This window comes from Pteropus medius, unplaced genomic scaffold (assembly GCF_902729225.1).
Source record: "Pteropus medius unplaced genomic scaffold, Ma_sr-lr_union100, whole genome shotgun sequence".
Taxonomy (NCBI): Eukaryota; Metazoa; Chordata; class Mammalia; order Chiroptera; family Pteropodidae; genus Pteropus; species Pteropus medius.
The window spans coordinates 27,377,385-27,389,760 of record NW_024340696.1 but is presented as its reverse complement, the minus strand read 5'-3'; the positions used below and the strand labels follow the sequence as shown (position 1 = coordinate 27,389,760).

At 34.8% G+C, this 12,376-nt stretch overlaps 1 protein-coding gene across 2 annotated transcripts in view; it reads left to right on the top strand.

Annotated features, from left to right (window-relative positions):
• The window catches only part of SESN1 (sestrin 1), an 88,855-nt gene extending 77,446 nt beyond the window's left edge, over positions 1 to 11,409 (top strand). For both annotated transcript variants that reach the window (XM_039869999.1, XM_039870004.1), the window contains exons 5-10: positions 1,463 to 1,705; positions 4,610 to 4,757; positions 5,738 to 5,850; positions 7,981 to 8,171; positions 9,451 to 9,595; positions 10,223 to 11,409. In XM_039869999.1, the coding sequence (XP_039725933.1) occupies positions 1,463 to 1,705; positions 4,610 to 4,757; positions 5,738 to 5,850; positions 7,981 to 8,171; positions 9,451 to 9,595; positions 10,223 to 10,309 (927 nt within the window). In that variant the 3' untranslated portion in view covers positions 10,310 to 11,409. The remainder of the gene's footprint in view (positions 1 to 1,462; positions 1,706 to 4,609; positions 4,758 to 5,737; positions 5,851 to 7,980; positions 8,172 to 9,450; positions 9,596 to 10,222) is intronic.
• The last annotated feature ends 967 nt before the right edge of the window (positions 11,410 to 12,376 follow it).

Here is a 12,376-nt window from a genome sequence, read left to right as displayed (position 1 = left end):
ATAGAAAGTACAGAATTCCTGTATTGTACTCTCTCAACCTCCTCCCTGCCCCCACACACTCAGGTTCTCCTGTTATTAACATTAATTAGTATGGTATATTTTCTGTAATTGATGGATCAGTATTGATATATTACTATTAACTAAAGTCTGTAATTTACATTAGAGTTTACTCTTTGTGTTGTATAGTTCTCTGGGTTTTGACAAATGTATGTCATGTATCTACCATTATAGTATCATACAGAATAATTTCACTGCTCTAAAAATTCCCTGTGCTCCCCTGTTCTCTCTCCCCTTCTCCCTAAACTCCTGCAACTACTGATCTTTTTACCGTCTCTATAGTTTTGCCTTTTCGAGAATGTCATATAGTTGGAATCATATAGTATATAGTATATAGCCTTATCAGACTGGTTTCTTTTACTTATCGGTATGTACTTAAGATTTTTCCATGTCTTTTCATGGCTTGGTAGCTTATTTTTATTGCTGAAAAACAGTCCAGTGTATGGATGTACCACCGTTTGTTTATCCATTCACCTACTGAAGCATATCTTGGTTACTTCTAGTTTGGGGCAATAAAGCATTTGGTGTTTTGGATTTTAGTCATTCTGATAGGTGTGAAGTGGCATCTTGTTGTATATCTTTTAAAAATACCATCTTAAACTAGTTCCTTCTGGTTCTGTTTATTAATACAGATAATAAAAGTAGATTGACATTCTCTAAAAGTACAATGCAGTAGAAATTCTTGAAAATACATATTTTTGGTTTTGTCTATTTTATAGAACATTTTTAGATACTTTTACATAATTGAAACATCAAGAAGATATAAAATTTGAATATGATTAATGCAATGTCTATTATATTGTCAAATAATGAAAAATTATACAAGATTATAAAATAGATAATGAAGCAGAAGGGACACAGTTGTAAGAGTTTGAAGAATTATAGACTTTACCTTGGGCATAATTTTTTAAATATAATTTGATTTAGGAATATTCAGTCAAGTTGTTCAAAGGACTATCTTAAAAATTCCTTGAGGTGGTCTGATAATAAAAAACAGGCATATTTTAAACAGTAGCTTCCACTTTAAATACAAATTACATTTGGTTTGAAACTTTGAACTAAAAATATAGTTAATCCATTCATAATCCAGGATCTGAAATATAGCAACTGCTTTTAATATGTTTTTAATGAAAAATGCATTCTATTATATTTTTAAGTCAGGATTTTAGAAAATGAAAATAATAATGAATGCCATTACCAGGTTATGTTAAGATCTATTTTTAAATACGTGTTCATAAAAATTAGCAAATTCTGGGTTCTACATGTCTTAAATTGTAATTATATACAAGGTTTTGTATAATGACTAATGTTGTTTTCAGTAGATTAAATGCCAAGATGTACTATATACTTTCACCAACACCATATATCCCACTATAAAAACGTTCTAATTTTTTTTTTTCCTAAGGGACTTTTAAAGGCCGAAGAGCACAGTTGGTCCCTTGCAGAACTGGTACATGCAGTAGTTCTACTCACGCACTATCATTCTCTTGCCTCGTTCACATTTGGGTGTGGAATCAGTCCAGAAATTCATTGTGATGGTGGCCACACATTCAGACCTCCTTCTGTTAGTAACTACTGCATCTGTGACATTACAAATGGCAATCACAGTGTGGATGAAGCGCAGGTCAACTCAGCAGGAAATGTTTCGGTAAGTATCTATTATTTGTTATAGGATTGTCACAAGACTAATCACAATAATTGCTGTTGTTTTATTTTTTTCATTTGGCTTCTTAGAAAATCTACACTGTTAAGTCCGTAGCGATAGTAGGCCCCTATATCTGCTTATTCAAGACCCTCTAGGAGGCTGTACTCCAGTAATTTTAAGATTAGGAGCCACCAGCATGTGCCCCATCAAGCCAGCCTAGTATTGAATGGCTCCTGCAGTGAGAGGAGGCGAGGCTGAGAATAGTGCTTCATGGTGGTGGTGACTTGTTAATGCTGATCGCATCTTTTTTTCCCCTTTTGTGTGTGCGCGCGCACACACACACACACACAAACAGACTGGTTACTTAATTATCTTTTAGAAGATTTAATGAGCTTTGATCTGGAAATTTCTCCTTTTAAAATTCTTTTTCATGTTTAACTTCATGCAAATACATATACAAGCAAATGTAAATTTATTAAAATGCTTTGACCTCTATTCTTTCACTTTTATATTTTCTGTTTTGTGATTCCTTTGAAACAGGTCAGAATGAGTTGAATTTTCTATAAGCAAATTTTAATTCATGTATAAGATGAGTCAAAATTCTCTTTGCATTCTCTTGCTATAGGGAAAGAACAGGGGTTTATTTTGTTTCCAAAGAGGAAGTCACAGAAACAGCATCACAGCCTTCTGAATACTTTGCACAGATTTTCTCAGTTGTATTCCCTTGAAACAGATTTGGACAGATGGAATTGCCTTTAACTTACATATTTGACTGTGGGCAAGTTATCTAACCTCTCTGGGCCTCTGTTCTTTCATGTCTAAATAAAGCATTTAATTATGGTGAGATCAGCACCGTGCTATGCTAATAAGACCCAGGGCCATCAGTTTCACCCTTTTTTTGAGCTACCTGGATTCATGTTATAGGCTTGCATATGGCCACTGATTATTTATCAAAGCTCAGAGGTTATAAGATGGTCTAAGGGAGAATATACCAGTTGCTGAGATGCTTGGAATTGTATTGTGGTCCTTTTCCACCTTTGATTTAGTACAATGCTAAAGAAAAAGTACCTGATTGTTTTTAGTTTACCCCTCTATTAAATGAGATAATAGTGAAATAGAAAATTTTTCTCTAATAGACAAGCTTCCTATTTTCAGGTGTTGAGTTGGCTGCTTTTAGAAAGTTTACAGCTCACACTGATGGCACTTGACAATGAGCTGATAATAGCTTATTCTCTTGAGGTGCATATCAGATATCTGACTCAGTTCTTCGATTATGTTAAAAAGTAGATGAAAAATTTCCTCATACATGTTAACATTTTAATATTAAAATGTCTTTTTTTAATACTACTAACAACTTTAACAGATTGTTCAAAGAGCAAAAGATATACACTTTGTTTCCTTTCCTTTTTATTTCAGTGTAATCTATCAAGAATTGTTTCTTCTAAGAATACTTAAAATTTGGGTAATTTATTTTAGAAGAAAATGGGTAAACATAAATTGATATAATGAGAGATATAATATAAGTTGACAGAGACCCTAATTTTAAAAAAACAAAACAAAACCTTGGGTCATTCTGTTAAGCAACACCTAATCCTTTTTGGCTCCCTTTTTATTTTCGTTTGGCTACCGATCCGGTCTCATGAATAATTACGGAGTTGTATGCATCAAAAGAATCGTCAATACATCATAGAAACACTTTCCATCATGAAATTATGAGAGAATGTGCTTAAATACATGGTATTTTGACTTAAGTGTTAGGATCATATGAAAATATAAAGTATAAGTAGTGTAGACTATTTTTCTCTTAATGTAGAATTATCTTGACAGTCAATCTGCAGCAAATATTTCTTGAAAATCTACTATGTGCCAGGCACTATCCTAGGTTCTGAATATATACTAATAAACAGACAGGTCTCCTGCTCCATGTAGGTCCCATCTCAGGGAGGCAGGCATTAAACTAGTATCATGCAATAACAGTTACAACCGTGATTGGTCCTCTGAAGGAAAGAGCAGAGTGCTGTTTGAGAATAATTAGGGTGGCTAGGTCGGGGATGAGGGTCAGGAGAAGCATGTAATCTGACACTTGAAGGACCAATGGGTCCTTCAGGGAAAAATAGAGGAAAAGAGTAGAAGAAGAGTAAGGGGAAAAACATTCCTAGCAAAATAAATTTTTAAAGGAGAAAACATTGATTTTGTATCTGAATACTGAGATTTGAAAGTTTAAGATTTTATAAGATATAAATTCCATAGATTTGATTCAGCTTTCATATTTAGGATACAGCAGGGTAGAGAAGTATAAATTGTTTGGCTAGTTGAAGACCGCTTGGCTAGTCCGCCTATGTCAGACCTGTCACTATCACGGTGCCACTGCTGTCATCTCAGCAAGTGACAGCACCATTTGCAGAGGTCAGGTAGACAACTCCAGCCCTGTAATGACATGTTCCATTCTTAATTGCTAAATTGAAAATATAGAACTGATTACTATAATTTAAAGATAGACATATGTTGACAATATGCCCAATGTACACAGTTGATGCAAAACCACTCGTATTTTGTATATCTTATTTGTTTAAACTAATTGAGCAAGTAGAAGTTAACTTTTAAATATTTAGTTCTATTTTAAATTGACAAGTATTAAACTTTAATTTTTAAAACTCAGCATTAACGTATTACTTATTTTCTAAGGTAAAAACATTAAAATGTGTTCTTACAATTGTTCTCTCATAAAACTTGCATATCTGTGTGTAATAAGTCTAACCAGTTTTTGATTCATTCATGTATATTGAAATTATAAGATCTATTTTTCCTATATTAATAAGATCCAAAATCTTATAGGATAGACTTAAAATTCAAAAGTTTCATCCTCTAACATATGTAACATATGTAAAATATGTATTTTCTCTTCAGGTTAGTGATTCTTTCTTTGAAGTCGAAGCCCTCATGGAAAAGATGAGGCAATTACAGGAATGTCGAGATGAAGAAGAGGCAAGTCAGGAAGAGATGGCTTCACGTTTTGAAATAGAAAAAAGAGAGAGCATGTTTGTCTTCTCTTCAGGTAAAAGCAACCATTATATAAGTGATAAAATTTCTAATGCTTAAAAAAAAAAAAAATAGCCCCGCTCTTTTATTTAGAGAATTTTAAGGGTTTTTAAACATCAATCAAAATATATCTTTCCTTTTAGAGAGGCTATAGCATATGTATTCCTACTTATAGATTAAGCAGGCAACCTAGAAAAAGGAAGTTATAGTGAGAATAGTGCTAGACTAAGAGGAAGGACATTTAGGAAAATCTTAATTTGTATACAGGCATACTTTGGAGATACAATGGGTTTGGTTCCCAACCACCACAGTAAAGCAAGTATCGCAATAAAGCGAATCAAAACCTTTCTGCTGGTGGAAGGTCTTGCCCTCAATTTATAAAAAACCACAACATCTGTGAAGTACAGCAAAAGCAAAGTGCAGTACAACGAGGTATGCCTGTAAATGGAAGTTGGCTGTTAGCTTGTTTTTCCTTCAAGAAAAGATTTTGTTTCTGTTTACTTGAAACTATAATCTCATCAACTCCTAAATGTGAAGATAATCGAGAAAGGCTTATTTAGAAAAGTGCAGGTAAACACTGTACAAATGACACATACTTCTTCATTCACCATTTTAGAATCTTCAAGCTATTAGAGATCATATTATATATTGTATGACAGTATTCAACAAAAATAGTCCAAGTGCCAAAGTTTAGAGCATAGCTGATTTATCACCATAAAGATTATCCAAAAAGGTGTTCATACTTTAAGTACATATTTTAAGTAGAACCTAATATCTATAAATTGGAATGGAGATAGAGAGTCTCAATGAAAAGCATAAAAAATTCAACCATGAGTATTTTTTTATAACAGAATCTACTTCAATTTTATATCCCATATACTGGTAAGTGATTTCTTTTTATAGTTTTAAGACCTTATTGTTATAGATAAAATGAATTTTAACTAGCATCCTGTTTTTGAAAAGTTTCAATGGCTTTTTTTGTTGTTGTTATTTCAGATGATGAAGAAGTTACACCAGCAAGAGATGTATCCCGTCATTTTGAGGATACTAGTTATGGCTATAAGGATTTCTCTAGACATGGGATGCACGTTCCAACATTTCGAGTCCAGGTAAAATTGCAACTTGTTGTATGTACATGAGTGGTTTGAAATATCTCAGTCTGACGTAAAATGAGAAAGAGCCACATGGATTTGAGCACAATAAAATGTAGAAATAAGTACCTTTTCTATGTACAGGCAGTTCCCTTAGGTATATTTATTGTACTGTTAAAGGTATATTTATTGTATTAAAGTTTATATCAGTTGCTCAGAATTCAAAACACATTCACCTATAAAACAAAATTATGTGGTTAGGTTCCCAAATGGTGCATAAAAACTTGCTTAAGGTTCTGATATAACTAAGCAATAAATAGTAGTTGCATTTGAACATAGCTAGCATTTATGGCATTGTTTTTTCTCCCCCTCTCCTACTGAACCCCAGTGTTAAAGTGAGATGATTTCTGCCCCGATATGCACCAGGCCAGGCCTGAGTGACAAGCACAATATCCTCAACATGCCAAACATTAAGTGTGGGAGGGAGAGGAGTGAGAAAGTCAGAGGTAAAAGATGTGTTTAAATACAGATACCACAGAAAATAAAGCATAATAATTAAAGTATCCCAGTTCCCTTTAAAATATGAACTAAATCTTATTTGAAGCAGTGAGAATTTTTGAGGGTTTCAAATTTAAACCTTGAGAGGATTCACATAAAAAAATGTTATTCCAAAATTACCTAACACCTATCAGAGTAAATAAAGTTAGTGATCTAGGGAATAGAATTATTGTTGGTAGAGCCATTTTCTTTAGCTCTCACACATTAACTTTGAAATATACAGTAAAATTTCCCAGGTACACGTCTGTGTACATTGAGTCCGTGGAAACTTAGGGACCTGGTGGTCCTCTAGGATACCAGGCTCCTCCTCCTGATTTTGTTTGGCAGGAGGCACTGTGGTAAGTGCTTTGCAAGCATATCTCAGGAGTAACAGTAGCTGTATTCTCTAGTACCAGAATAAAAGTTGACAGTCATCAGTTAGCAGATCTTCCCCTATTCTGTGCTGTAGTTTTTTGACTGATTCCAGTCCATCTGTAGATAGTAGTCCATACAGTAGTTTAAATGTATTTTTAAAATAATTTATTGTATAAATATTTAGAGTTAATATTTAATTCAGATGAGTTGATATTCCTAACTTTTCCAATTATTGTAAGGAGCTAGTGTTAGTGATAACTATTTTATCAGAATTAGGAAAATATTTGAGAACTGTACGATTTTATTTCTTTGCTCAAGGAATTAAGTAATATTTAAGGGGACAAAAATAGACACAAGGAAGAGTTATAGAATATTTCTACTTGCTAGTGAAATTGTTCATGAAATATAATAGATCAGAATTGAAGAAATCATGTGGGCTGGAAATTTTATGAAGGGAGATTAGGAATTGAGAGATTTGAATGGTCCAAAAGCATCAGCATTGTATACGGAGGAGACTGTAGGCAATAATTGAGTTCGGTTAAGGGACAGAGTGAGGGAAGGGATCATAAACTAACTGGCTGGTCTGCTGAGAGTTTTAAGCAAAAGATTCTTATTTCTGACTAGTGAGAAATTAGTTTAAAATTGGTCAGGTTTGTAGGTTTTGACCAAAGTAATGACATAATATCAAAGAGGTGTTTTAGGAAAATAAATATGGGAGTGACATAGAAGTAGGGTCTTATTAAGTTTTGTATGAAGTGGAAAGAATGGAAGCAATGAGATTTAATATAGGAAAACTAACTAGGAGACTCAGTTAATAAGGCTGAGAGTCAGAAGAGGGGGTAGGAGGAAAAAGAATGAGTGATATGTGTTGAAACAAAACTTGAGGCCAGTTTGAATGGGTACAGTGATGGAAAAGGAGAGAGGACTCCTGAGGTGGTTGCCTCTGGATGCTGAGTGAGGACGCAGAGAGAGAGAAAGCTAAAAACAGGTTGCCTGTGTGTAAGAGATTCCACTGGTTTTTAAACTTGATGAGTTATAAAATATAGCCTTTTGCATGTTGCAGTATAGAAATCAAAAACATCAGACTGGAGTGCAAGTGCAGCTGGGAGCTAGGGATGTACTAGAAAGGCAGTGGATCCCAACTGCCATTAGTAATCTCACCACACTGCAGAGTGGTAGACTCAAAACTATACTTGGCCACATTTTATTTACATTTGTTCTATTCTCTGTATTTAGGACTATTGCTGGGAAGACCATGGTTATTCTTTGGTAAATCGCCTTTATCCAGATGTGGGACAATTGATTGATGAGAAATTTCACATTGCTTACAATCTTACTTATAATACAATGGCAATGCACAAAGATGTTGATACCTCAATGCTCAGACGGGCTATCTGGAACTATATTCACTGCATGTTTGGAATAAGGTTAGTCTTTTCTTGTATTTATAAAGAGATATTTTCCATTGGGCTAAATCATTCAAGTACTTGGAACACATGCACACAGACACACATACTTGTAAACTCAAAACCTCCCTTTCTCCACTAGCTTATTTTTATGCTACGCTTCAGAGAACTGATTTATTACAGCTTGGTTTGTTCTCTTTCCTGGCTAGGCAAGAGAGAGAGGTAGGAACATTGACAAGATGCCTCCAGGGAAGGAGAGGGAGGGTAAGCAAGCTGGCCCTAGAGCATAGAGGAAAAGAGGTAGAGTTTATTATAGAACATCTTTAGCATCTTTTCTCTTTGTATCATGTTCTATCTCCTGACACACTTATACCTCTACCTTCCTTGACCTTAGTATCCTTATAGCACCCCTCTGGCTGTTCTCAAGCTCCATCTGAAGTTACTCGCTACTTCTGTGATTCTTCTTGGAAATGCAAAACTTTCATGTTGTGACTGTTAGGTATTCAGCAACATTATTATATAGGAAATGTAGCCATTATATACCACCTTCTAACATATGCACATAAACTATGCTACAGTACTTTCTGATTATTTTAGCTATAAAATCAGGCTTTCTCTGGCTATTTTACCAGTGGCCAGGCTTTTGGCTTTAGCCCCCTGTATAGTTAGGACCAGCTTTGCAAGAACTTTCTCCTTTTCCACTGAAAACCAAATAAGAGACCTCAGTCCTTGGGTGTTCTAGAAACCATCCCCCAGTAGAGCTGGGCAGACACTGGTGCCTTTGACCATTTTGGCTTAAAGCAGAACAGCGTCTCCTAAGTGTAGGGACTGTGAGGCCATCTATAGACCATCCTTTCCTCAGGAACAGCCTCCTACCTCTTCTTCTCATCTGACCCTAGAAACTCCTGGAAACATGAGAAAAATAATTCTAATTACTTTTATTTACACAAGTGGATTCCAAGTTATATGTCATGTAATAGTACTAATATAATAAATATTGTTTGACTAATTTTAGCAGTACTCATAAACTCAGTTTCCAGAATTTATCCTCAGTGTGGTTGCTTGTTCATGATTGTAAATATATACTGTTGCTTGGGTGGCCACTGGCAAATTTTCTGTTCCTCTCTCAAACTTCTGTTTCTTATCCTTTTATACTTACTTATCCACCCCCATTTAAACATTGTAAAGCTAGGGGGAAAGAGGGAAAAGAATACAGCATTTACTCGGGACATCTGTACTTTCATAAGAAAACAGACTATATATACATTGGAAATAAAATTCTCACTTTGTCTTTTAACAGATATGATGACTATGACTATGGTGAAATTAACCAGCTATTGGATCGCGGCTTTAAAGTTTATATCAAAACTGTTGTTTGCACTCCTGAAAAGGTTACCAAAAGAATGTATGATAGCTTCTGGAGGCAGTTCAAGCACTCCGAGAAGGTATGCACCCATTGTGGCTTGTTTACTCTGTAACTTAGCAGTCACTCTTTTTCTCTGTCACCTAATCAAATGGCTCTCAAACCTTTCTATTGCCTCCACCAACCTAGAGAACTTTCCAGCACCACTGTCTCAAGTACCCCTTTGGAGAAAACCTCATTATGGTGCTAAAGTAAAAGAATAAAGACAGGTGGCCTGGCTAGTCTTGAGAAGTGCTGGCATGGCTGTCACCACCTACAAGAAAGGAGACTGTTTTACAAGAGCTCTTTTAAGTTGTTTTTGATAGAAACATCTGGTCTGGTCTTTGATTCATCTTTATAGAAATTATTGAATGAAGATTTGGCAAGGGAAGTTAGTATTCTAATGAAGCACTGTCTAGATTTTCTGAAATACAACAAAGCTCCAAGAAGAGATAGGATCAAACATAAGTTCAGAACGTCTATCCAAAAAGAACATCAGATAGCTTTCATTTTGAGAAATTGATATTCTGTTCATCAAACTCAAGATTTCTAAGTTTTTCAGGGGCACACAGTAAATGTACTTGATTTTTGATGTTTATTTATTAGATGCACTGAAAAACTGATTGTGAATGCTTACCTTACCTTAAATGATGTTGTGTTTCATATTCAGGTTCACGTTAATCTGCTTCTTATAGAAGCTAGGATGCAAGCAGAACTCCTTTACGCTCTGAGAGCCATTACCCGCTATATGACCTGATGCCTTTCCTCCATGAAAGATGATGGAATGATCAGCAGATATAGTCTACAAGGGGAAGGTACTAAGCCCCAGGACCAATGGTAGATAAAAGAATTCAGAAATTCATTGTGCCATGATTCCTTTAGTTTCTGCTATTTTACTGTGGAAATGCCACTGCTGGCACGAGCAGTGAATGCTTGGCAGCTTCATACAAGTTTAGAGCTGTGAAGAAGGGTTGCCGTTCACAGTATTTTGCTTTCTGACAGTACAAGATGCTGTATAACTTTTAATACAGCAAGTAGTAACTCTCCAAATCCTGTTGCTTTTATGTTAAATAAGATAACAAGAATTGGAGCATGCAAAGAATGGGACTTGGATAATGATATAAGCTCTTATAAAGAATTTTAGATCTTGGTGCTGCTATTTCTGCTGGTGGAATGAATAGAGTGGCTATTCCAGTTAAGCTATTAGTAATAAAAGTGAACACTGCTACTATCTGAGCCTACATACATAATTTGTGTGGTTTCAAATTAAACTTGCATATGTGTTCATTTCGTTGCATCTAAAACATTGAATTACAGCTCAGCAAAGACCATTTTGATGGTAACATTATATTTCTTTCATTATAGTTGTTTTTCAAATTCAGAGTTATTGGATGATGTTGAATTACAGTGTCACTCCTGAAAGATTTTCTTCAAAAAGCAATCTTAAATGAAAGTGTGTAAATTATAAGAAAAAGCTGGATATCTCTTGACATGCTGTTTCCCCAAGATACTTTGACAGTGGAGGGCAGCTATCTTGTGCAGTATTTTTGTTTCCGTCACCAGAGTTGTGGGTAGTGTTGCTGTAGACGGCTGCACAGTCCCAGGTGCATTCTGCCCCTCTGCTCCTGCCCGCCTCACTGTCCCCACTTTAAAAGTTGTGCAGCTCCTTAAATAATAAAGCTGGAAAATGTTTTTAGTCATGTTATCAAATTTGATTTACAAAAATGCTAACTTTGAAATGCAAACAGGTTTGGAAAAATGTATTAAGTACTTTATATTCTGGAAGCATGAATTGCTTTTGAAGTCTGTCAGTATTATTGGTATTTTTCAATAAAGAATAACTTTTCTCCAATTTTATTTGCTGTCTCAATCTCTTAAAAAAGTCTTAAAGTAAATTGTTACTTTACAATCAGTAACAATTCTGAGTTTCTATTTAGTTTCATTAGCCAAGTAGATTGACACTTAAATAATGCTGTAATCAGATGAGAGACTGCAATTAAATGGCAAACTCAAAGTTATTTTGAAGGATACAAAAAAGAATGGACCTTGAAGATCTTAGGTAAGACTGTTTTATCTTGGACATGACTCGTATGGTCCCCTGCCTAGTCACTTTTGAACTGAGATGTTTTAAGAGTTCAAATAGAATTATTAAGAAGAATTAAGAAACAAGAACTTATTAGGGAATGACTACATAACAAAAAATGACAACTAAAATTGCTCTAAATTTAATCAAAGCTGTTGTAATAACTGTTACTCATCAAAACATTTATTGAGCTCAGTCTGTTGCTTACAGATTTGTAATGTGTGGGGATAGGAGTGGAGAGGCACAATTTTCAGTTGGCACCTGCCTTCAAGGATATATACCCTATAGAAAAGACAAGACTAAACTAATTAGATAGAAATCTATTATTATCATTAATATGTTTTATATTTAAAGGTAAGGTTATATTTATATGTATAAGTCCATTTCTAGTTAGCTTATAATAACATGTACATGGTCCTACCCATTGAATTTGCATCATGCCCGTACCTTCTTCTCTCTGCTGCTGAGTTGTCATAGCAATACAGGTGAACCCAACAAGTAAGGTTGCACTGGATATAGTTAAAGTTTTACTCATTCTTCTGCTGCATTGTCTCAAAAATACAAAATTTCCAAGCATATTTTTCATCAAGATAGTCTGAAGGTTTTATTAGCATATTTTTGACTAGTGAATACCATAGGGATAGCAAAAAGCCGGTGGATGGGGAGTCACATCACCAATGAAGCTCCAGGTCCTCATCCTACTATAGATCATAATCAGCAGTAGGATGGTCACAAAATAAG